Raw genomic sequence first — 27,352 nt, 5'->3', positions numbered from 1 at the left:
GTACTGCGTACCCTCTTGTTGCCTACCCGGATTGTCTGACCATTCTACCGTTGTTTTGTCTCAGTGTCTGTTTGTCTCCCGTGTCCCGCTTCCCTAGTGAGGGTAGGGACCGTCGCCCAGTTGTCGCCCTGGGGGTTAGCCCAGGGGGGCAAGTAGGCAGGGACAGGGGTTGCGGGATATCTCAGGGACCCCCATATCCCGGACACTGTCCTGACAGTAACACTGGCCGAACGAAGGTCAGACCCCTGCATCCGCCCGGCAACTTTGAGCCCCTCGATGGAGGCCGTGGCGGCTGTAGCGAACCAGGTCCAGGTTCTTACGACCCTTGCCCAGGACCTAACAGCCCGCTTGCAGCCACAGGAACAAGCGGCAGCTGCAGGTCCCATGCAGCCCTCGTCCGCTCCAGGAACAATGTCAGAACCTCGAGCCACGCTTCCGGATTGCTTCTCCGGAGAGAGAGATCAGTTCTTTGCATTTAGAGAGAGCTGCAAGCTCTACTTTGATCTTCGCCCCCACTCCTCTGGTACTGAATACCAGAAAGTGGGAATCGTAATTACCCGCCTGAGGGGAGAACCCCAAAATTGGGCTTTCTCGCTACCAGCTGGCTCTCCAGCCCGACTATCCCTTGACGCCTTTTTTTCCGCCCTGGGTCAAATTTATGACGAACCCGACCGGGCGGGCTACGCAGTCTCCAAACTTCTGGCCCTGCGCCAGGGTTGTAAAGTGGCGGAGGACTACTGTTCCCAATTCCGTCAACATTGTACGGAATCCGGGTGGAACGATGCCGCCCTAAAAGACTTATTTTTGACCGGTCTGTCTGAGGGTCTCAAGGACCTACTTGTGGCCCACCCAGAGCCTAGAACCCTGGAGCAAGCCATGTCGCTGGCTATTCGAGCCGACCGACGTTTGAGGGCCAGACACGCCGCTCGGACCACCCCACTCCCCACGTCTACTTCTTCGACTGACCCGACCTTTTACCCTCCCACCACCGAGGCCATGGAGCTGGGAGCCATGAACCCCAAGCAACGACGGGAACACCGCCTGAAGAAGAACCTCTGCTTCTACTGTGGGGAGCCGGGTCACCGCATTGCTACCTGCGCTAAGAAGCCACGGCAGGAAGAACTCCCGCTCCTGGGCAGTTGTCGGGGGGACTGTCTAGGAGCCAAGGTACTCCCTGTGTTGTCCAAAATGTTAGTGCCTTGCACCCTAGAATTTCATGCTTTCCACCGTACTGGGCAAGCCTTTGTGGATTCTGGGGCTGCGGCTAATTTTGTTAACTTTAATTTCGTTGCCCAACTGTCCGGGGTTTTGTTACGTTTAGAGACTCCGATTCTGGTTTCAGGAGTGGACTCCACTCCATTGCAAGCAGGGGTGGTTAATCTGGTTACCCCTGAAGTAAGGTTTACTATAGGAGCCTTACACGTGGAAACCTGCAACTTTCTAGTGATGAGAGATTTGTCTGTGGACGTCGTCCTAGGCCTCCCCTGGCTCCGGGAGCACAACCCGGTAGTAAATTGGGACACGTTGGAACTGGTAAAGTGGGGTCCCCGCTGTGCCAACCACCTTTGTGCGGTGAAGGTGGGAATCTCCACCTGCGAGGGGAGCCCCCTACCAGAATACCTCTCCGAGTTTTCCGACGTGTTCTCCAAACAACTATCTGAAGCTCTGCCCCCTCATAGGGAATGGGACTGTAAAATAGACTTGATTCCTGGGGCCAAACTTCCTAAGGGCCGCATTTATAACGTTACGGTTCCAGAGAGAGAATCCATGAGGGACTATATCCAGGACAGCCTGGCCAAGGGGCACATCCGGCCCTCAGAATCCCCGGTGGGTGCCGGGTTTTTCTTCGTTGAGAAGAAGGATGGGGGTCTCCGGCCCTGTATTGACTATAGAGAGCTAAATAAAATCACAGTCCGAAACCAGTATGCTCTTCCACTCATTCCTGACCTCCTCAACCAGGTCGCTGGTGCCCGATGGTTTTCTAAACTTGATCTCAGGGGAGCATACAACCTCATCCGCATTCGGGAGGGGGATGAGTGGAAAACCGCCTTCAATACGCCCCTCGGGCATTTTGAATACCTAGTTATGCCTTTTGGGTTGTGTAACGCCCCCGCCATTTTTCAGGGGTACATGAACTCAGTGTTTCAGGATATCATGGGGGTGTTCGTGGTGGTATATCTAGACGACATTTTGATTTTTTCCTCCGACTTGCCGAGTCACCATACTCACGTTCAGACTGTACTAGCTCGACTCAGACATAACAAGCTGTTTGCTAAACTCGAGAAATGTGTTTTCGGGGTACAAAAGATATCATTTTTGGGGTATATCATCACGCCATGCGACTTCCAGATGGATCCTGAAAAGGTGAAAGCCATCACGGAGTGGGCCCAGCCAGGGTCGTTGAAAGCCCTTCAACGCTTCCTCGGCTTCGCCAACTACTATCGCAAATTCATTAAAGACTTCTCCGTGGTGGCTAAACCTCTAACGGACCTCACCAGAAAGGGGGCAGATGTGAGGACCTGGTCTTCTGAGGCTCTGAGGGCCTTCGATACCCTAAAGGCGGCGTTCTCTTCTGCACCTGTCCTAGTACAACCGGATCTGTCCAGCCCTTTTGTGGTGGAGGTGGATGCCTCTGAGTTTGGTGTGGGAGCGGTACTGTCCCAAGGTCCCTCCACTCTCACCAACCTCAGACCGTGTGCCTATTTTTCTAGGAAGTTTTCTTCCACCGAACGGAACTATGATATAGGCAACCGGGAATTGCTGGCGATTAAGTGGGCTTTCGAAGAGTGGAGGCATTTTTTGGAAGGAGCCCATCACCAGATCACGGTACTCACAGACCATAAAAACCTCACCTATCTAGATTCCGCTAAGAGGTTAAATGCTCGGCAAGCCCGCTGGGCCTTGTTTTTCTCTCGGTTCAATTTTGTTGTTACCTATAGACCCGGTTCTAAGAACGTCAAGGCTGATGCCCTGTCTAGGAGTTTTGGTTCTCCGGAACCTTCCGAGCCAGAGCCTGAGAGCATTCTCTCCCCTGGGGTGGTCCTCGCTGCTGTCTCCTCCGACCTTTCACCTCTCATTCACGCCGCTCAACAATCTGCTCCTGAAGCCCTTCCGGAAGGCAAATTATTTGTCCCGTTGTCACTGAGATTGAAAGTGTTAGAGGAGACACATGCTTCAGTCCTAGCTGGACACCCCGGCATCAGGGGTACTCTGGAGTTAGCGGCCAGACTCTATTGGTGGCCGCACATGGCCAAGGATGTACGGGTATTTGTGTCCGCGTGCCCGGTTTGCGCAAGGGGGAAGAATCTCAGGAGACGTCCTGAGGGTCCTCTTCTGCCCTTGCCCATTCCGTCCAGGCCATGGTCCCATTTGTCCATGGATTTCATTACTGATCTGCCATCCTCGCTGGGGAATACGGTCATTTGGGTAATAGTTGACCGTTTCTCTAAAATGTCTCATTTTGTTCCGCTTGGCAAGTTGCCTAACGCCAAACTTTTGTCTGAGATGTTCATCAAGGAGATTGTTCGGTTACATGGGATCCCCGAGGATATTGTGTCAGATAGAGGGGTTCAGTTCGTCGCTCGCTTCTGGCGAGCCTTCTGTAAAAATCTAAACGTTAATTTGTCCTTTTCCTCCGCTTTCCACCCCGAGAGTAACGGACAAACGGAACGGATGAATCAAGAACTTATCCAGTATCTGCGACTGTTTGTCTCTGATAACCAGTATCAGTGGGCCAACTACTTACCTCTCGCCGAATTTGCTATTAACAACCATGGTAACTCGTCGACCCAACTGTCACCTTTTTTTGTAACTATGGGTTCCATCCCCGGTTCTCGCTTTCTACTCCTTTTGTCTCGAACAATCCGGCCGCTGACATATCCGCTGAAGAACTGTGCACAGTTTGGGCCCAGGTTCGTAAGAACCTTCAGGGTTCCCAAGAGAAACTGCGTAAATACGCAAATAAAAGACGTACTATCTCTGCACCTTTTGTGGTCGGGGAGCAGGTTTTATTATCATCCAAGAATCTGAGACTTAAGGTTCCCTCCCTGAAACTTGCTCCTCGGTTCATTGGCCCATTTACGGTTTCTCAGGTCATCAACCCGGTGTCATATAAGTTGGCACTTCCTGACCCCTGGAAGGTCCACAAGGTTTTTCACAAAAACTTGCTTAAGAAGTATGTGACTCCAGTTCTCCCCACCCAGAACCCGCCTCCTCCCTCTCTGGTACAGGGGGAACTGGAGTATGAAGTAGAAAGGCTCGTGGATGCCCGACGGGCTAGAGGTGGGCTGCAGTACCTGGTCCACTGGAGAGGATTTGGCCCTGAGGATAGGACGTGGGTCCCTGCCAGGGACGTTCATGCGCCACGCCTAGTCCAGTCATTCCACAGGGCTTTCCCGCTTAAACCCGCACCGGGCCATGGGGGTCCGGTGTCCCCCCGTAGAAGGGGGGGTACTGTCAGAACCTGCAACTCTCGGGGCCGCCGTGCCCGCACCACCGGTCCTGCCACCCGGGCTACAGGAGTGCGGCGTAGGGGAGCCCCGGTTCTGGTGATCTCCCCGGGCCGCTGTAAGACTGGTCGCCGCCGGGTTGCTAGGGAGGCAGCTGGTGCTTCTAGTCACTTGACTACCAGGCTGGCTTCCCTAGTAACGGTCTGTGCTGCAAGACTGGGGGCGTGCCCCCAGCACCTCCCTGATTAGCCCTGCTGCTGTCAGGCTCCCCGCCCCAATCAGCTTCTGGGGCGGGAGCACTGACAGCATTTAAATATGTGTGTTTTCCTGTCAGGCGTTGCCAGTGTTAGTTTGGTTCTCCAGCTACACCCGCGTTTATCCTGACTGCTCTTGTGACCTCGGCTTTTCTGACACCTGCTTTTGGACTTGACTACGTTTTTGCCTGACCCCTCCGTACTGCGTACCCTCTTGTTGCCTACCCGGATTGTCTGACCATTCTACCGTTGTTTTGTCTCAGTGTCTGTTTGTCTCCCGTGTCCCGCTTCCCTAGTGAGGGTAGGGACCGTCGCCCAGTTGTCGCCCTGGGGGTTAGCCCAGGGGGGCAAGTAGGCAGGGACAGGGGTTGCGGGATATCTCAGGGACCCCCATATCCCGGACACTGTCCTGACAGATAAGAGATAGATAGGAGATAGAAAAATAAATAGAATTAGATAGATATAGCTGGATATGAGAGAGATAGATTATAGATAGATATGAAAGAGGTAGATGATAGATAGATTCATATGAGATAGATGGATATGAGAGAGATTGATGGATAGATATGAGATAAGATATAGATGGATAGATATTTGATAGATAGTTGTGAGATAGATATCTAAGAGCTGGATAAATAGATATTGGATACTAGATATTAGATAGGACGTGTTGGGACTGCTTCTCTGTGTGCTCTAGTACTAGATTTCTCTACTGTAGATGTCGTATTTTATCTGTTCGCTGACGGCTTTCTCCTACTCTTAGGTATAAGTCACGGATCGGTTGTTGCCGGAGTCATTGGGGCAAAGAAGCCTCAGTATGATATATGGGGGAAAACTGTGAACTTGGCAAGTAGGATGGACAGCACAGGAGTAAGTGGCAGAATCCAAGTGCCTGAGGAGACCTACCACATCCTGAAGGATCGCGGCTTTGCGTTTGAGTACCGCGGAGAGATTTACGTGAAAGGAATCAGTGAGCAGGAAGGAAAGATCAAAACCTATTTTCTTCTAGGAAGAGTTCAGCCAAATCCACTAATATCACAGCCAAAAATAATCACCGGACAGTATTCGCTGGCGGCAGTTGTACTCGGACTCGTACAGTCCCTAAACCGGCAGAAACAGAAGCAGATCCTCAACGAGAACAACAATTCTGCCATCATGAAGGGACATTACAACAGGCGGATATTGCTAGCGTCTAGCGGATCGGAGGTCGTCACGCCAACAGAGGGAGTCGACAAACCTGAATTGCCATAACATACACTTTTTTTTTCTTTTCAGTTCATTTTTTGTATTTCTTTTATATATGAATTCACAAATAAAAAACTTATAATTTTTTTACAAAATTGCTGAAATCTCTTTATTCAGTGTCAGTTTTCTGCTAAGAAGCTCACTGTGGTGCAATGTTTTGTATCTAAAGTATAAACTAAAGGCTGAGGATCTGTCTTATTACTGCATACTCATCATGGGAATCATCACAGCAGAGGATTGTGCTGATTGTGTCGCAGGCAGTGACCTCTCTAACCAGGTGACTGATAGAACAGGGCCTCATGGGATGGCCCTCATGGGATGGGCCTCATGGGATGGGCCTCATGGGATGGGCCTCATGGGATGGGCCTCATGGGATGAGCCTCATGGGATGGCCCTCATGGGATGGGCCTCATGGGATGGCCCTCATGGGATGGGCCTCATGGGATGGCCCTCATGGGATGGGCCTCATGGGATGGGCCTCATGGGATGGGCCTCATGGGATGGGCCTCATGGGATGGGCCTCATGGGATGGGCCTCATGGGATGGGGCATTATTGTATGTGGATATCGCTATTCTGCAGCCAATGACATGATGCGCATGGTGACCGCAGCAGGAGAGCAGTGATAGTGGGAGCGGAATCAATATGATAAGGGCAGTATGATAAAGTGGGTGGCATTAGAGCAGTCTGTTGCCAATCACATTGTGACCCATCCACTTTTTTTTTAACCTTTTTGGCTAAGAAGTTCACTGTAAAATAGTTTTGTATCTAAAGAAATGATTGTGGTTGGAGAATCTGTTTTTGTTGCTGGTTACTCAGAAATTGAGGAGGGTTATATAATCAGCAAGCAGCCTTATTCTAGGAACAGTTGGTGGCAGTGACCTGTCCAGGGGGGCAGGGCTCATGCGTCAGTATTGTGGTGTACCTTGGTATAGATCTTCTGCAAGCACTGATGTCACCAACAAGCCCACTTTTGTCATGGACGGTGGTTTATGGGTCCGACACTCACCACTCTGTGATGTCGACACCCGGGGGCTGACTTGCAAGGTCAATTTAGTTCCAGCTCCCAAATATCTTGCACTCGCGTAAGATGGAGCCCAAATCGCACCCTGCAAGGCCCAACGCCCCTCGCTGCCACCACTGACCGTTTCCGACAGGTAGGTCTGCCGCCGCACACACAATCACCGCACTGCGGAGTTATGGATCCCTTAAAGCATTTAGGGAGACTAGTAAAGTATAAACCTTTATTCTCCTCAAGATGTCGCAATGCTGAGATGAAACTATACAAGAGATGATTTACATAAAAGGGGGAGGAGCTACAAATACACACAAACAGACTGTTGTTCGCAATAGTGCCCAATATAAAATGCTCCTTTGATAAGGACATTAGCAAGTCAGGGTGCCGGAACATCTCTGAGATACCAGAGGCGTCGATACTTGGTGGGCAGGGGGCAATTAACATCCCCTTATCAATGGGGATTGCCATCAGGAAGCACATGAGCGGTTGGGAGCGGGCAGAGCCGTGTTTGGAGTGTGATCTAGTCATTCTTCACTACTTCTGTAAGTAAATTGTAGATCCCCATTAGGATGAGCTCCATGCCTGACAATGTCATCCAGTGTGCTACTTGTGCAATGCATGCAGTCCTTGATGAGCCGATCGAGGGTGCAGACTGTTGTACAAGATGTGTGCACGTCGCACTTTTGGAAGCCCAAATCCTGGATCTAAATGAGTGACTGACAACACTGAGATCCATTGGCATCATGGAAAGGAGGTTGGTGCTCACGGAGTAGGCACTCGCTGGGGTAGAGGCGGGGGCGGATGGTAGTACAGAAGAGCAGGGGGAGCAGGCAAGAAGCTGGGTGACAGGAGGAGGGATAGAGGGAAGAGAACCAGGGAGGCTAGTCCTGAACTGGCACAACCCAACAAGTGCCAGGGAAGAAGATGCCTAGAAGGCTGAAGGAGTGTTTAAACTAGAGACTGTGTGTGTGTGTGTGTGGGGGGGGGGGGGGCAAAAAGAGAAACAGGGGGGTAGACAGTGTAGATAGTACTCTGGGACCAAGAAATGAACATGCGTGTTGAGCAGGGGGTGGGGTTAGTACAGTTAAAACTGACAGAATAGCTAATAGTACCATTAGTAGCACAATGAATATAAAGAACAACAACAACCGTATAAATTGTATAGCAACGAATTCAAGAAGTCTGATCAGTAAAGTGGGGGAGCTCGAAGCGAGAATGTCTGATAAAAATTACGATATAGTAAGAATAACGGAAACCTACCTTGATGATAAGTGCGATTGGGCTCTAAATTTACAGGGTTACAATCTCTTCAGAAGAGACCGTTGAAACCAGAAGGGGGGGGGGGGGTGTCTGTACGTTAAACCATACTTAATGCCAAAGCTACAAGAAGATATAGGGGCAGAAGATGAACAAATGGAATCTCTGTGAGGAGAAATACAGGGAGGGAAAATAGCAAAATCCTGATAGGGGTTTTCTATAGACCACCAAAAGCAACAGAAGAAACTGAAATCTTATTATTAAGGCAGATAGAAGAGGTGTCAAACCGCAGCGAAGTAATTATCATGGGGGACTTTAATTATCCGGATATAACATGGGAGAACGAAACCTGCAAATCTCATAGGGGTGATAAGTTCTTGAGTACAATTAAAGATAACTACCTTACCCAACTTGTCCGGGAGCCAACAAGAGGGAGGGCCACTCTGGACTTAGTACTAACTAACAAACCAGACAGAATCACGGGGGTGCAGGTGCAGGGACACTTGGGAAATAGTGACCACAATATAATTAACTTCCAGCTGTCATTTAACAAGAAGCTAAACTTTAGTAAACAAAAATTTGATCAACCCAGAATAATTCTTGGGAACATTAATTGGGACAACATCCTCATAAAGAACAGAACAGACAACAAATGGGGAAAGTTTAAAAACATCCTAATCACCTCATGTGAGCAGTTCATATCTTTTAAAAATAAAACAACTACAAGTAGCAGGAAACCAATGTGGCTTGACCAGACGGTAAGGGGGGCAATAAGCGAAAAAAAAAGAAAGTGTTTAAACTACTAAAACAAGAAGGCAGCGAAGAAGCGCTAAAATCATACAGGGAAAAAAACAAATCCTGTACAGAAAAGATCAAAATTGCTCAGGAGGCAGAAAGACTGATCGCCAAAGAGAGCAAAAACAACCCAAAACTATTCTCCAATTATATAAACAGCAAAAGGATTTGCACTGAAATCACTGGCCCGCTAACAATAGGGGGAAGGCAAATCTATTAAATTGTTTTTTATTCTAGTGTATTCATGAATGAAAATGAAATACCACACGAGATGCAGGGGAATAAAATGACCCCCCCCCCCCCCCCCCCCCCACTAAATATTGCATGCCTAACACGGGAAGAAGTGCAAAGTCGGTTAAAGAGGATTAAAATTGATAAATCGCAGGGCCCAGGTGTACTACACCCAAGGGTTCTAAGGGAACTAAGTGACGTGATAGCTAGGCTGCTGTTTCTTATATTTATGGACACTATTGAGACTTGGGTTATACCACTTGATTGGCATATTGCCAATGTGGTTCCAACATTCAAAATTGAGTCAAAAGGTGAGCCTGGTAACTACCGGCCAGTAAGTCTCACTTTAATAATTGGAAAAATATTCAAGAGGTTTCTGAGAGACGCCATTCTGGAATACCTCAAGGAGAACAACAGTATAACCCCTCATCAGCATGGGTTCATGAGGGGTCGATCATGTCAGACCAATCTGATCAGCTTCTACGATGAAGTAAGCTCTAGGCTGGACCTGGGAGAGTCTATTGATCTCATATCTGGACTTCTCTAAACCATTTGACACCGTGCCACATAATAGGCTGATATATAAAATGAGAAGCTCGGATTGGGTGAAAACGTGTGTAAGTGGGTAAAGAACTGGCTCAGAGATAGAAAGCAGAGGGGGGTAATAAATGGTTCATACTCTGATTGGGCCACCATTGCTAGTGGGGGCCACAGGGTTCAGTATTAGGCCACAAACTGTTCAATATATTTACCAACGACCTGATAGAGGGGCTGCACAGAAAAATATCAATATTTGCAGATGACACAAAACTATACAAGATAATTAATACAATGGAGGACAATGCGCGGCTACAAATGGACCTGGATAAAAACTGGGGGCTTGGGGGGGGGAGGGGGGGGGATGGCAAATGAAAGTCAATGTGGATAAATGTAAGGTTCTGCACATGGGCAGCGGAAACAGGTGTCACCAATATACACTAAATGGGGTACTGCTAGGGAAAAGTGATATGGAAAAAGACCTGGGGGTACTAGTGGATTATAGACTAAACTGGAGTAACCAATGCCAGTCACCTGCTGCAAAAGCTAATAAAGTCTTGGGGTGCAGTAAAAGAGGTATAGGGGCGAGAACATCATCCTCCCACTATATAAGGCACTTGTCAGGCCCCACATGGAATACTGCGTACAGTTCTGGTCACCGGGGCTCAGGAAAGATGTTACAGTGCTGGAGGGGGTTCAAAGAAGGGCAACTAAACTAATACATGGAATGAGGGGACTGGAATACCCAGAGAGGCACCAAAACTGGGATTATTCACCCCGGAAAAAGGACCGCTAAGGGGCCACCAAATAACTATGTATAAATACATCAGGGGACGATACAAGGATCTCTGCCAGGATCTGTTTATACCCAGGACTGCGACGGTAACAAGAGGGCATCCGCTATGTCTAGAGGAAAGCAGGTTTCATCACCAACACTGAAGGGGGTTCTTTATTGTAAGAGCAGTGAGACTGTGGAACTCTCTGCCTGAGGACGTGGTGATGGCAGGATCCATAGAGGAGTGTAAGAGGGACTGGATGTCTTTCTAGAGCGGAAGGATATTACAGGATATAGACATTAGGTGACCAGCGGGTTTTTGATCTCTAGTGTTGATTCAGGGATTACTCTGGCTGCCATTATGGAGTCAGGAAGGAATTTCTTTTCCTCTATAGGAGCTAAATGGCTCGCTGTTTTGTTTTTTTTTTTGCCTTCCTCTTGACCAACAAGTGAGAACAGAGGTAAGTGTGATAAGGGTATAAAATATAGTGGGTGAGATTAGAACACTCTGTGGCATATGATTTGGTGGAAATGTTGACAGCAGCAGGTGAGGAGCGTGCTGATTTTATCGGAGGCAGTAACCTTCACAGTATGAATAATCTCAATACAGTACTGGGACTATGATAGTGAGGGTAAGTAGCACTGACTCAGGAAGCATGGCCGCGCTTTAAGTGGAAAGGTCGACTCCTGGTTGCTCCAACCTGCATAACAAACTGAGCATTTTAAACCAGATCCAATGGTTTCACTGGTGGGGACTTTGGTCCAGAGAGTTGGTCCAGTGAGCTGGTCATAAGAGGAGACAGGAGGGACAGGTGAGTTCAGTGAGGAGTCCAGAGTAGAGGATGAGAGAAGTGCGGTCAGCTGGTCCTGTGAAGAGACAGCAATTAATGTTAGTCAGTCAGTGAGTTACTACGAGAGGAGTATAGCCTGTATATTAGACAGAGAGCAGTACATCCAATATACTAGATAGAGAAGAGTATAGCTGATATACTACACGGAGAGGAGTATAGACTATATACTAGACAGAGAGGAGTACATCTGATATATTAGATGGAGAGGAGTATAGCCAATATACTAGCTGAAGAGGAGTATAGCCAATATACTTGACAGAGAGGAGTTTAGCCAATATACCAGACAGAAAGGAGTACATCTGATATATTGGATGGAGAGGAGTATAGCCAAAATACTAGACGAAGAAGAGTATAGCCGATATACTAGACAGAGGGGAATATAGCCAATCTACTAGACAGAGAGGAGTATAGCCGATCTACTAGACAGAGAGAAGTATAGCCTATATATTAGACGAAGACGAGTACATTAGATATACTGGACATAGAGGAATATAGCCAATCTACTAGATGGAGAGGAGTATAGCCAAAATACTAGACGAAGAAGAGTATAGCCAATCTACTAGATGGAGAGGAGCAAAGCCAATCTACTAGACAGAGAGGAGTATAGCCGATCTACTAGACAGAGAGAAGTATAGCCGATGTACTCAACGGAGAGGAGTATAGCCTATATATTAGACGAAGACGAGTACATTAGATATACTGGACATAGAGGAATATAGCCAATCTACTAGATGGAGAGGAGTATAGCCAATTCACTAGAGGGAGAGGAGTAGCATATTTACTAGATGAAAAGGAATATAGCTGAGGTACTAGACAGAGAGGAGTATAGACCATATATTGCATGGAAAGGAGTATAGCCAATAGACTACAAAGAGAGGAGTATAGCCGATGTACTAGACAGAGAGGAGTACATCTCATATATTAGACGGAGAGGAGTATAGCCAATATACTAGACAGAGAGGAGTGCAGCCAATCTACTAGACGGAGAGGAGTATTGCCAATCCACTAGACGGAGAGTATAGCCCATATACTAGACAGAGAGGAGTATAGCCGATCTACTAGACGGAGAGAAGTATAGCCTATATACTAGACAGAGAGGAGTGTAGCCAATCTATTAGACGGAGAGAAGTATAGCCAATCTACTAGACGGAGAGGCAGTACAGCCAGTCTACTAGACGGAGAGGAGTATAGCCGATGTACTAGACGGAGAGGAGTATAGCCGATCTACTAGACAGAGAGGAGTATAGCCAATATACTAGACGGAGAGGAGTATAGCCAATATACTAGACGGAGAGGGAGTATAGCCAATATACTAGACGGAGAGTAGTATAGCTGATATACTAGCCAGAGGGGAGTATAGCCAATCTACTAGACGGAGAGGAGTATAGCCAATCTACTAGACGGAGAGGAGTATTGCCGATCTACTAGACGGAAAGGAGTATTGCCGATCTACTAGATGGAGAGGAAGAAAGCCAATCTACTAGACGGAGAGGAACAAAGCCAATCTACTAGATGGAGAGGAGTATAGCCAATCTACTAGACGGAGAGGAGTATAGCCGATTTACTAGACGGAGAGGAGTATAGCCGATCTACTAGACGGAGAGGAGTATAGCCAATATACTAGACAGAGAGGAGTATAGCCGATCTACTAGACGGAGAGGAGTATAGCTGATATACTAGATGGAGAGGAACAAAGCCAATCTACCAGACATAAAGAAGTATATCCAATATACTAAATGGAGAGAAGTATAGCCGATCTACTAGACGGAGAGGAGTATAGCCGATTTACTAGACGGAGAGGAGTATAGCCGATCTACTAGACGGAGAGGAGTATAGTCTATCTACTAGACGGAGAGGAGTATAGCCGATCTACTAGACGGAGAGGGAGTATAGCCAATATACTAGCCGGAGAGGAGTATAGCTGATATACTAGCCAGAGAGGAGTATAGCTGATATACTAGATGGAGAGGGAGTATAGCCAATCTACTAGACGGAGAGGAGTATAGCCAATCTACTAGATGAAAAGGAGTATTGCCGATCTACTAGATGGAGAGGAACAATGCCAATCTACTAGACGGAGAGGAGTATAGCCGATTTACTAGACGGAGAGGAGTATAGCCGATCTACTAGACGGAGAGGGAGTATAGCCAATCTACTAGACGGAGAGGGAGTATAGCCAATCTACTAGACGGAGAGTAGTATAGCCAATATACTAGCCGGAGAGGAGTATAGCTGATATACTAGATGGAGAGTGAGTATAGCCAATCTACCAGACATAAAGAAGTATATCCAATATACTAAATGGAGAGAAGTATAGCCGATCTGCTAGACGGAGAGGAGTATAGCCGATTTACTAGACGGAGAGGAGTCTAGTCGATCTACTAGACGGAGAGGGAGTATAGCCAATCTACTAGACGGAGAGGAGTATAGCCAATCTACTAGACGGAGAGTAGTATAGCCAATATACTAGCCGGAGAGGAGTATAGCTGATATACTAGATGGAGAGGAGTATAGCCGATCTACTAGACGGAGAGGAGTATAGCCAATCTACTAGACGGAGAGGGAGTATAGCCAATATACTAGACGGAGAGTAGTATAGCTGATATACTAGCCAGAGGGGAGTATAGCCAATCTACTAGACGGAGAGGAGTATAGCCAATCTACTAGACGGAGAGGAGTATTGCCGATCTACTAGACGGAAAGGAGTATTGCCGATCTACTAGATGGAGAGGAGCAAAGCCAATCTACTAGACGGAGAGGAACAAAGCCAATCTACTAGATGGAGAGCAGTATAGCTGATTTACTAGACGGAGAGGAGTATAGCCGATCTACTAGACGGAGAGGAACAAAGCCAATCTACTAGACGGAGAGGAGTATAGCCGATCTACTAGACAGAGAGGGAGAATAGCCAAACTACTAGACGGAGAGTAGTATAGCCAATATACTAGCCGGAGAGGAGTACAGCTGATATAGTAGATGGAGAGGAACAAAGCCAATCTACCAGACATAAAGAAGTATATCCAATATACTAAATGGAGAGAAGTATAGCCGATCTACTAGACGGAGAGGAGTATAGTCGATCTACTAGACGGAGAGGAGTATAGCCGATCTACTAGACGGAGAGGTAGTATAGCCAATCTACTAGACGGAGAGGGTGTATAGCCAATCTACTAGACGGAGAGGGAGTATAGCCAATATACTAGCCGGAGAGGAGTATAGATGATATACTAGCCAGAGAGGAGTATAGCTGATATACTAGATGGAGAGGGAGTATAGCCAATCTACTTGACGGAAAGGAGTATAGCCAATCTACTAGACGGAAAGGAGAATTGCCGATCTACTAGATGGAGAGGAACAAAGCCAATCTACTAGCCAGAGCGGAGTATAGCTGATATACTAGATGGAGAGGGAGTATAGCCAATCTACTAGACGGAGAGGAGTATAGCCAATCTACTAGATGGAAAGGTGTATTGCCGATCTACTAGATGGAGAGGAACAAAGCCAATCTACTAGACGGAGAGGAGTATAGCCGATCTACTAGACGGAGAGGGAGTATAGCCAATCTACTAGACGGAGAGGGAGTATAGCCAATCTACTAGACGGAGAGTAGTATAGCCAATATACTAGCCGGAGAGGAGTATAGCTGATATACTAGATGGAGAGTGAGTATAGCCAATCTACCAGACATAAAGAAGTATATCCAATATACTAAATTGAGAGAAGTATAGCCGATCTACTAGACGGAGAGGAGTATAGCCGATTTACTAGACGGAGAGGAGTATAGCCGATCTACTAGACGGAGAGGAGTATAGCCGATCTACTAGACGGAGAGGGAGTATAGCCAATCTACCAGACGGAGAGGAGTATAGCCAATCTACTAGACGGAGAGTAGTATAGCCAATATACTAGCCGGAGAGGAGTATAGCTGATATACTGGATGGAGAGGAGTATAGCCGATCTACAAGACGGAGAGGAGTATAGCCAATCTACTAGACGGAGAGGGAGTATAGCCAATTTACTAGACGGAGAGTAGTATAGCTGATATACTAGCCAGAGGGGAGTATAGCCAATCTACTAGACGGAGAGGAGTATAGCCAATCTACTAGACTGAGAGGAGTATTGCCGATCTACTAGACGGAAAGGAGCATTGCCGATCTACTAAATGGAGAGGAGCAAAGCCAATCTACTAGAAGGAGTGGAACAAAGCCAATCTACTAGATGGAGATTAGTATAGCCGATTTACTAGACGGAGAGGAGTATAGCCGATCTACTAGACGGAGAGGCAGTATAGCCAATCTACTAGACGGAGAGGGAGTATAGCCAATCTACTAGACGGAGAGGAGTATAGCTGATATACTAGATGGAGAGTGAGTATAGCCAATCTACCAGACATAAAGAAGTATATCCAATATACTAAATGGAGAGAAGTATAGCCGATCTACTAGACGGAGAGGGAGTATAGCCAATCTACTAGACGGAGAGGAGCAAAGCCAATCTACTAGACGGAGAGGAACAAAGCCAATCTACTAGATGGAGAGCAGTATAGCCGATTTACTAGACGGAGAGGAGTATAGCCGATCTACTAGACGGAGAGGAACAAAGCCAATCTACTAGACGGAGAGGAGTATAGCCGATTTACTAGACGGAGAGGAGTATAGCCGATCTACTAGACGGAGAGGGAGTATAGCCAATCCACTAGACGGAGAGGAGTATAGCCAATCTACTAGACGGAGAGTAGTATAGCCAATATACTAGCTGGAGAGGAGTATAGCTGATATACAAGATGGAGAGGAGTATAGTCGATCTACTAGACGGAGAGGAGTATAGCCAATCTACTAGACGGAGAGGGAGTATAGCCAATATACTAGACGGAGAGTAGTATAGCTGGTATACTAGCCGGAGAGGAGTATAGATGATATACTAGCCAGAGAGGAGAATAGCTGATATACTAGATGGAGAGGGAGTATAGCCAATCTACTTGACGGAAAGGAGTATAGCCAATCTACTAGACGGAAAGGAGTATTGCCGATCTACTAGATGGAGAGGAACAAAGCCAATCTACTAGCCAGAGAGGAGTATAGCTGATATACTAGATGGAGAGTGAGTATAGCCAATCTACTAGCCAGAGAGGAGTATAGCTGATATACTAGATGGAGAGTGAGTATAGCCAATCTACCAGACATAAAGAAGGATATCCAATATAATAAATGGAGAGAAGTATAGCCGATCTACTAGACGGAGAGGAGTATAGCCGATTTACTAGACGGAGAGGAGTATAGCCGATCTACTAGACGGAGAGGAGTATAGCCGATCTACTAGACGGAGAGGAGTATAGCCGATCTACTAGACGGAGAGGAGTATAGCCGATCTACTAGACGGAGAGGAGTATAGCCGATCTACTAGACAGAGAGGAGTGTAGCCAATCTACTAGATGGAGAGAAGTATAGCCAATATACTAGCCGGAGAGGAGTATAGCTGATATACTAGATGGAGAGGAGTATAGCTGATATACTAGATGGAGAGGAGTATAGCCGATCTACTAGACGGAGAGGAGTATAGCCAATCTACTAGATGGAGAGGGAGTATAGCCAATATACTAGACGGAGAGTAGTATAGCTGATATACTAGCCAGAGGGGAGTATAGCCAATCTACTAGACGGAGAGGACAATAGCCAATCTACTAGACTGAGAGGAGTATTGCCGATCTACTAGACGGAAAGGAGTATTGCCGATCTACTAGATGGAGAGGAGCAAAGCCAATCTACTAGACGGAGAGGAACAAAGCCAATCTACTAGATGGAGAGGAGTATAGCCTATTTACTAGACGGAGAGGAGTATAGCCGATCTACTAGACGGAGAGGAACAAAGCCAATCTACTAGACGGAGAGGAGTATAGCCTATTTACTAGACGGAGAGGAGTATAGCCGATCTACTAGATGGAGAGGGAGTATAGCCAATCTACTAGACGGAGAGTAGTATAGCCAATATACTAGCCGGAGAGGGAGTATAGCCAATATACTAGCCGGAGAGGAGTACAGCTGATATACTAGATGGAGAGGAACAAAGCCAATCTACCAGACATAAAGAAGTATATCCAATATACTAAATGGAGAGAAGTATAGCCGATCTACTAGACGGAGAGGAGTATAGCTGATTTACTAGACGGAGAGGAGTATAGCCGATCTACTAGACGGAGAGGAGTATAGTCGATCTACTAGACGGAGAGGAGTATAGCCGATCTACTAGACGGAGAGGTAGTATAGCCGATCTACTAGACGGAGAGGTAGTATAGCCAATCTACTAGACGGAGAGGGTGTATAGCCAATCTACTAGACGGAGAGGGAGTATAGCCAATATACTAGCCGGAGAGGAGTATAGATGATATACTAGCCAGAGAGGAGTATAGCTGATATACTAGATGGAGAGGGAGTATAGCCAATCTACTTGACGGAAAGGAGTATAGCCAATCTACTAGACGGAAAGGAGAATTGCCGATCTACTAGATGGAGAGGAACAAAGCCAATCTACTAGCCAGAGCGGAGTATAGCTGATATACTAGATGGAGAGGGAGTATAGCCAATCTACTAGACGGAGAGGAGTATAGCCAATCTACTAGATGGAAAGGTGTATTGCCGATCTACTAGATGGAGAGGAACAAAGCCAATCTACTAGACGGAGAGGAGTATAGCCGATCTACTAGACGGAGAGGGAGTATAGCCAATCTACTAGACGGAGAGGGAGTATAGCCAATCTACTAGACGGAGAGTAGTATAGCCAATATACTAGCCGGAGAGGAGTATAGCTGATATACTAGATGGAGAGTGAGTATAGCCAATCTACCAGACATAAAGAAGTATATCCAATATACTAAATTGAGAGAAGTATAGCCGATCTACTAGACGGAGAGGAGTATAGCCGATTTACTAGACGGAGAGGAGTATAGCCGATCTACTAGACGGAGAGGAGTATAGCCGATCTACTAGACGGAGAGGGAGTATAGCCAATCTACCAGACGGAGAGGAGTATAGCCAATCTACTAGACGGAGAGTAGTATAGCCAATATACTAGCCGGAGAGGAGTATAGCTGATATACTGGATGGAGAGGAGTATAGCCGATCTACAAGACGGAGAGGAGTATAGCCAATCTACTAGACGGAGAGGGAGTATAGCCAATTTACTAGACGGAGAGTAGTATAGCTGATATACTAGCCAGAGGGGAGTATAGCCAATCTACTAGACGGAGAGGAGTATAGCCAATCTACTAGACTGAGAGGAGTATTGCCGATCTACTAGACGGAAAGGAGCATTGCCGATCTACTAAATGGAGAGGAGCAAAGCCAATCTACTAGAAGGAGTGGAACAAAGCCAATCTACTAGATGGAGATTAGTATAGCCGATTTACTAGACGGAGAGGAGTATAGCCGATCTACTAGACGGAGAGGCAGTATAGCCAATCTACTAGACGGAGAGGGAGTATAGCCAATCTACTAGACGGAGAGGAGTATAGCTGATATACTAGATGGAGAGTGAGTATAGCCAATCTACCAGACATAAAGAAGTATATCCAATATACTAAATGGAGAGAAGTATAGCCGATCTACTAGACGGAGAGGGAGTATAGCCAATCTACTAGACGGAGAGGAGCAAAGCCAATCTACTAGACGGAGAGGAACAAAGCCAATCTACTAGATGGAGAGCAGTATAGCCGATTTACTAGACGGAGAGGAGTATAGCCGATCTACTAGACGGAGAGGAACAAAGCCAATCTACTAGACGGAGAGGAGTATAGCCGATTTACTAGACGGAGAGGAGTATAGCCGATCTACTAGACGGAGAGGGAGTATAGCCAATCCACTAGACGGAGAGGAGTATAGCCAATCTACTAGACGGAGAGTAGTATAGCCAATATACTAGCTGGAGAGGAGTATAGCTGATATACAAGATGGAGAGGAGTATAGTCGATCTACTAGACGGAGAGGAGTATAGCCAATCTACTAGACGGAGAGGGAGTATAGCCAATATACTAGACGGAGAGTAGTATAGCTGGTATACTAGCCGGAGAGGAGTATAGATGATATACTAGCCAGAGAGGAGAATAGCTGATATACTAGATGGAGAGGGAGTATAGCCAATCTACTTGACGGAAAGGAGTATAGCCAATCTACTAGACGGAAAGGAGTATTGCCGATCTACTAGATGGAGAGGAACAAAGCCAATCTACTAGCCAGAGAGGAGTATAGCTGATATACTAGATGGAGAGTGAGTATAGCCAATCTACTAGCCAGAGAGGAGTATAGCTGATATACTAGATGGAGAGTGAGTATAGCCAATCTACCAGACATAAAGAAGGATATCCAATATAATAAATGGAGAGAAGTATAGCCGATCTACTAGACGGAGAGGAGTATAGCCGATTTACTAGACGGAGAGGAGTATAGCCGATCTACTAGACGGAGAGGAGTATAGCCGATCTACTAGACGGAGAGGAGTATAGCCGATCTACTAGACGGAGAGGAGTATAGCCGATCTACTAGACGGAGAGGAGTATAGCCGATCTACTAGACAGAGAGGAGTGTAGCCAATCTACTAGATGGAGAGAAGTATAGCCAATATACTAGCCGGAGAGGAGTATAGCTGATATACTAGATGGAGAGGAGTATAGCTGATATACTAGATGGAGAGGAGTATAGCCGATCTACTAGACGGAGAGGAGTATAGCCAATCTACTAGATGGAGAGGGAGTATAGCCAATATACTAGACGGAGAGTAGTATAGCTGATATACTAGCCAGAGGGGAGTATAGCCAATCTACTAGACGGAGAGGACAATAGCCAATCTACTAGACTGAGAGGAGTATTGCCGATCTACTAGACGGAAAGGAGTATTGCCGATCTACTAGATGGAGAGGAGCAAAGCCAATCTACTAGACGGAGAGGAACAAAGCCAATCTACTAGATGGAGAGGAGTATAGCCTATTTACTAGACGGAGAGGAGTATAGCCGATCTACTAGACGGAGAGGAACAAAGCCAATCTACTAGACGGAGAGGAGTATAGCCTATTTACTAGACGGAGAGGAGTATAGCCGATCTACTAGATGGAGAGGGAGTATAGCCAATCTACTAGACGGAGAGTAGTATAGCCAATATACTAGCCGGAGAGGGAGTATAGCCAATATACTAGCCGGAGAGGAGTACAGCTGATATACTAGATGGAGAGGAACAAAGCCAATCTACCAGACATAAAGAAGTATATCCAATATACTAAATGGAGAGAAGTATAGCCGATCTACTAGACGGAGAGGAGTATAGCTGATTTACTAGACGGAGAGGAGTATAGCCGATCTACTAGACGGAGAGGAGTATAGTCGATCTACTAGACGGAGAGGAGTATAGCCGATCTACTAGACGGAGAGGTAGTATAGCCAATCTACTAGACGGAGAGGGAGTATAGCCAATCTACTAGACGGAGAGGGAGTATAGCCAATATACTAGCCGGAGAAGGAGTATAGCTGATATACTAGACTGAGAGGGAGTATAGCCAATCTACTAGACGGAGAGTAGTATAGCCAATATACTAGCCGGAGAGGAGTATAGCTGATATACTAAATGGAGAGTTAGTATAGCCAATCTACCAGACATAAAGAAGTATATCCAATATACTAAATGGAGAGAAGTATAGCCGATCTACTAGACGGAGAGGAGAATAGCCGATCTACTAGACGGAGAGGAGTATAGCCAATCTACTAGACGGAGAGGAGTATAGCCGATCTACTAGACGGAGAGGGAGTATAGCCAATCTACCAGACGGAGAGGAGTATAGCCAATCTACTAGACGGAGAGTAGTATAGCCAATATACTAGCCGGAGAGGAGTATAGCCAATCTACTAGACGGAGAGTAGTATAGCCAATATACTAGCCGGAGAGGAGTATAGCTGATATACTAGATGGAGAGGGAGTATAGCCAATCTGCCAGACATAAAGAAGTATATCCAATATACTAAATGGAGAGAAGTATAGCCGATCTACTAGACGGAGAGGAGAATAGCCGATCTACTAGACGGAGAGGAGTATAGCCGATCTACTAGACGGAGAGGGAGTATAGCCAATCTAGTAGACGGAGAGGGAGTATAGCCGATATACTAGCCGGAGAGGAGTTCAGCTGATATACTAGCCAGAGAGGAGTATAGCTGATATACCAGATGGAGAGGGAGTATAGCCAATCTACCAGACATAAAGAAGTATATCCAATATACTAAATGGAGAGAAGTATAGCTGATCTACTAGACGTAGAGGAGTATAGCTGATTTACTAGAAGGACAGGAGTATAGCCGATCTACTAGACGGAGAGGGAGTATAGCCAATCTACTAGACGGAGAGGGAGTATAGCCGATGTACTAGACAGACAGGAGTATCGCCAATGCACTAGACAGAGAGGATTATAGCCGACGTATGAGACAGAGAGGAGTTTAGCCAATGTACTAGACAGAGAGGCGTACATCTAATATACTAGACAGAGAGGAGTATAGCCAATATACTAGACAGAGAGGAGTATAGCCAATATAGTAGACGGAGAGGAGTATAGCCGATCTACTAGACGGAGAGGAGTATAGCCGATCTACTAGACTGAGAGGAGTATAGCCGATCTACTAGACGGAGAGGAGTATAACCGTTATACTAGACAGAGAGGAGTATAGCCAATATAGTAGACGGAGAGGAGTATAGCCGATATAGTAGACGGAGAGGAGTATAGCCGATCTACTAGACGGAGAGGAGTATAGCCTATATACTAGACGGAGAGGAGTATAGCCGATCTACTAGACGGAGAGGAGTATAGCCGATCTACTAGACGGAGAGGGAGTATAGCCGATCTACTAGATGGAGAGGAGTATAGCCGATCTACTAGACGGAGAGGAGTATAGCCAATATACTAGACAGAAAGGAGTATAGCCGATCTACTAGACGGAGAGGAGTATAGCCGATCTACTAGACGGAGAGGAGTATAGCCGATCTACTAGACGGAGAGGAGTATAGCCAATATACTAGACAGAAAGGAGTATAGCCGATCTACTAGACGGAGAGGAGTATAGCCGATCTACTAGACGGAGAGGGAGTATAGCCGATCTACTAGATGGAGAGGAGTATAGCCGATCTACTAGATGGAGAGGAGTATAGCCGATCTACTAGACGGAGAGGAGTATAACCGTTATACTAGACAGAGAGGAGTATAGCCAATATAGTAGACGGAGAGGAGTATAACCGATAGATTAGACAGAGAAGATTATAGTTCATATACTAGACAGAGAGGAATATAGCCAATATAGTAGACGGAGAGGAGTATAACCGATAGATTAGACAGAGAAGATTATAGTTCATATACTAGACAGAGAGGAATATAGCCTATCTACTGGACAGATAGGAGTATAGCCAATATACTGGATGAAGAGGAGTATAGCCTTTATACTAGATGGAAAAAATCTTAGCCGATGTGCTAGACGGAGAGGAAAATAGCTGATCTACTTGATCAAGGTGATCAAGACTCCTTACGGAGTGGAAATGCGTCCTGTGTATACGTCTGACTGTTTTTATGTAACACTTCATTCAATAAAGGCTTGTGGACACTATCTCTGTGAAGACAGCATTTTTCTGCATCTACTTCTGTGTACCGCAATTGGACGGAGCGGTTGAAGCAGTCTGAAAGAGATCCCAAGCCGATGCATTATCTTTCCAAAGGAGGAGACACCTAGGCAGTGGGTGAGCAAAAACCTTTTTAATACATATAGCCGATCAACTACACGGACAGAAGTAAAACTGATCTACTAGACATAGAAGAGTAGAATCTATATACTACATGGAGAGGAATACATCAGAAATACTAGACAAAGAGGAGCATAGCCCATGTACTAGACAGAAAGGGGTATATCCCATATACTAGATGGAAAGGAGTAAAACCGATCTACTAGATGGAGAGAAGTATAGCTGATATACTAGGCAGACAGAAGTATAGCCGATCTACTAGATGGACAGGTGTATAGCTTATATAATAGAAAGAGATCATTATAGCCAATGTACTAGACAGAGAGAAGCATAGCTGATGTACGAGACAGAGAGACGTATAGCCGATCTACTAGACAGAGAGGAGTATAGCCGATCTACTAGACAGAGAGGAGTATAACTGATATAATAGAAAGAGATGATTATAGCCAATGTACTAGTCGGAGAGAAGCATAGCCGATGTACTAGACAGAGAGGAGTATAGCCAATATACTAGACAGAGAGGAGTATAGCCAATATACCAGACAGAGGGAAGTATAGCCGATCTACTAGATAAAGAGGAGTATAGCCTATATACTAGACAGGGAGGAGTACGTCTGATATATCAGAGGGAGAGGAGTATAGTCAATATACTAGACAAACAGAAGCATAGTCAATGTACTAGACGGAGAGGAGTATAGCCGATCTACTAGACGGAGAGGAGTATAGCCAATCTACTAGATGGAGAGGAGTATAGCCGATCTACTAGACGGAGAGGAGTATTGCTGATCTACTAGACTGAGAGGAGTATAGCTTATATAATAGAAAGAGATGATTATAGCCTATATACTGGACGGAGAATAGTACATTACATATACTGAACAGAAAGGAGTATAGCCCATATACAAGACGGAGAGAAGTATAGCCGATCTACTAGACGGAGAGAAGTATAGCCTATATACTAGACAGAGAGGAGTATAGCCGATCTACTAGACAGAGAGGAGTACATCTGATATATCAGACGGAGAGGAGTACAGCCGAAATACTAGATGGAGAGGAGTGTAGCCAATCTACTAGACAGAGAGGATTATAACTGATATAATAGAAAGAGATGATTATAGCCAATGTACTAGTCGGAGAGAAGCATAGCCGATGTACTAGACAGAGAGGAGTATAGCCAATATACCAGACAGAGGGAAGTATAGCCGATCTACTAGATAAAGAGGAGTATAGCCGATCTACTAGACGGAGAGGAGTATAGCCGATCTACTAGACAGAGAGGGAGTATAGCCAATATACTAGACAGGGAGGAGTACGTCTGATATATCAGAGGGAGAGGAGTATAGTCAATATACTAGACAAACAGAAGCATAGTCAATGTACTAGACGGAGCGGAGTATAGCAGATGTACTAGACGGAGAGGAGTATAGCCGATCTACTAGACGGAGAGGAGTATAGCCAATCTACTAGACGGAGAGGAGTATAGCTTATATAATAGAAAGAGATGATTATAGCCTATATACTGGACGGAGAATAGTACATTACATATACTGAACAGAAAGGAGTATAGCCCATATACAAGACGGAGAGAAGTATAGCCGATCTACTAGATGGAGAACAGTATAGCCAATTCACTAGACGGAGAAAATTACAGCCTATATACTAGATAAAGAGGAGTATAGCCAAAACACCAGACGGAGAGAAGCACAGCCGATGTACTAGACGGAGAGGTGTATAGCCCATATACTACACGGAAAGGTGTATAGTAGAGATGAGCGAGCACCAAAATGCTCGGGTGCTCGTTACTCGAGCCGAGCTTTTCATAATGCTCTAGAGCTTGTTTCGAGTGACGAACCCCATTGAAGTCAATGGGAGACTCGAACATTTTTTAAGGTGACCCATGCTCCACATAGGGGAGGTTGTGTGAATCACCTGAAAACATCAGAAAGTGATGGAAACACCACAGAAATGGATAGGGAACAGCTGGGGCGCATGCATGGGTTGCCAAATTGTTGGCAAGAGCCTGGTGGTCACCCCCCTAACAATTTAGTCGGGCCAGACCATAATCAGCAAGGCACACGCACTGGCACATCTTAGCTAAGCACCACACTAGGTGCAACGAAGGCCAATTACCGCCTGTGGGTGACACCACTGCCTCTTCTCCAGTGTAACATGCTGGCATTGCTGTCCAATCCCGCCCAGGACGTAGGCACGAGCCTGCATCCACAGCGTACTGAAAAATTTTCCCAGCGTAATGTCCAGCTGTCCCTATCCCAGACGGGGTAAGACGCACCCCTTCGCCTACTCAGTAGGCCACAGTGTACTGAAATTTTTCCCAGTGCAGAGTTCAGCTGTCCTCATGCCACACCATCGCTTGATATCCACACCACCCTCATGTCTATTTATAAGTGCGTATAAGTGGATGAGGAGGAACAGAAGACACACACTGCACAGGGTTGGCAGGGCCAGGCAGTGACCCTCTTTGAAATTGTGGGCGATAGCCCACAACGCTGAGGAGAATTGCTGATAAATTAACGTATGATCATAATTCCAATCCCATAAAGGGGACTCAGGTGCCAGTACTTCTACACATCTCCAGAATAAAACTACCCATTCTAAAGCAAAATATTTTTTTGTTGCAGGTGAACCCCTCAAAGATTTGTTTACCCAGAGTGCATGTCAACCCCTAAAAGGATTTGTTTACCAGGAGTATAGGCGCACCCTTGAAAGATATGTTTACCAAGAGTGCAGGTGAAAACCTGAAAGATTATTAGAGCAACAGCTCGTACGTGCCTAATGGGACTCAGCTGGTGGTCCACCAACAGGCAAGCTACCTCCTGTCCCAGCCTCTGCCTCTTCCCGAGGGGCTTGTTAACCAGTGCCTCAGGGAAAGACAGTATGAACTGTAAAGAAAATTGTGGCCAAAGATGGTTACCGCGCTGGGATATGTTTCCGTACGCCGTGTGACCCTATTAAAATTGTGCTTCATAGCTGACAAATCGCAAACAAATTAATGTATGTTTGTAAGTGCCATCCCATGCCACCTCCGTCGCAGCATTTCATTAGGCACTTCTACATTTTTTATGAAGAAAACAACCCATTTTAAAAAGAATTTTATTTACCAAGATTGCAGGTGAGAACCGGATAGATTCTTTGAGCGAGAAAGCGGGGTATTTGTTTACCAAGAGTATAGGTGAACCCCTGAAAGATTTGCTTACCAAAAATATAGGCGAACCCCTGAAACCTTTGTTTACCCAGAGTGCAGGTGAACCCCTGAAATCCTTTTTTAGCATAGAGGTCATACTTGCTTAATGGGATCCAGGTGGCGGTCCACCGACAGGAAAGCTACCACCTGTCCCAGCCCCTGCCTCTCCCCGAGGGGCTTTTTAACCAGTGCCTCAGGGAAAAACAGCATGTACTATGAAGAAATTAGAGTGGCCAAACCAGGCACTGTTTCACCCCACCCAGGACCTCGGCCTCTGCCCACACCCTCATTCGGGTGCCCACATCCTCGTCCTCGACCCCTAGTCTTCATCATGTTGTATAACGCACTGTGTCAAAATGCTACGCAAACTGCGAGGTATTTTACGTATGCTTGAAGCCAAAAATACACAGTGTAAAATGTGTACAGTCCTGTGTGTCCTCTCGATCTGCACTATATAACACTTGGGCATATTATGCAAATGCTTTCAGCCAAAAACAAATAAAAAAATGAAAAATGAGAGGAATTTTGTTAGTTCCTATATAGTCTGCGTACACCAGTAGCAGTATACTGTATAGAACTGGTAACAGTATGCAGTATACAGCCGGGATGCTTGTGAATGCTTTGTGTGCACTACTGGTCCCAGGCAGCCAAACTGATGATGCACAAAAGGGGAGTTGTTGTCCTAAAAAGAACTGTTGGGTTCCAATATTTCTAATCCCATGCCACCTCCGTCACAAAATTTCATGAGCCATAAACGTGGGCATAAAGGGGACTCAGATGCCAGTACTTCTACACATCTTCACAATTCAACAACCCATTCTAAAACAAAAGATTTTTTTACAGAGTGCAGGTGAACCTCTGAAACATTTGTGTACCAAAAGTATAAGCGAACCCCTGAAACATTTGTGTACCAAAAGTATAAGCGAACCCCTGAAACATTTGTGTACCAAGAGTATAGGCGAACCCCAGAAACATTTGTGTACCAAG

General features: G+C 46.1%; 1 protein-coding gene across 1 annotated transcript in view; it reads left to right on the top strand.

Annotated features, from left to right (window-relative positions):
* ADCY8 (adenylate cyclase 8) overlaps positions 1–5,971 on the top strand; it is a 488,216-nt gene extending 482,245 nt beyond the window's left edge. The window contains exon 18 of the mRNA XM_066578800.1: positions 5,466–5,971. Within this exon, the coding sequence (XP_066434897.1) occupies positions 5,466–5,953 (488 nt within the window). The 3' untranslated portion in view covers positions 5,954–5,971. The remainder of the gene's footprint in view (positions 1–5,465) is intronic.
* The last annotated feature ends 21,381 nt before the right edge of the window (positions 5,972–27,352 follow it).

This window comes from Eleutherodactylus coqui, chromosome 9 (assembly GCF_035609145.1).
Source record: "Eleutherodactylus coqui strain aEleCoq1 chromosome 9, aEleCoq1.hap1, whole genome shotgun sequence".
Classification (NCBI taxonomy): Eukaryota; Metazoa; Chordata; class Amphibia; order Anura; family Eleutherodactylidae; genus Eleutherodactylus; species Eleutherodactylus coqui.
The sequence above is the reverse complement of the archived record's forward strand: the minus strand, read 5'-3'. Positions and strand labels throughout refer to the sequence as shown.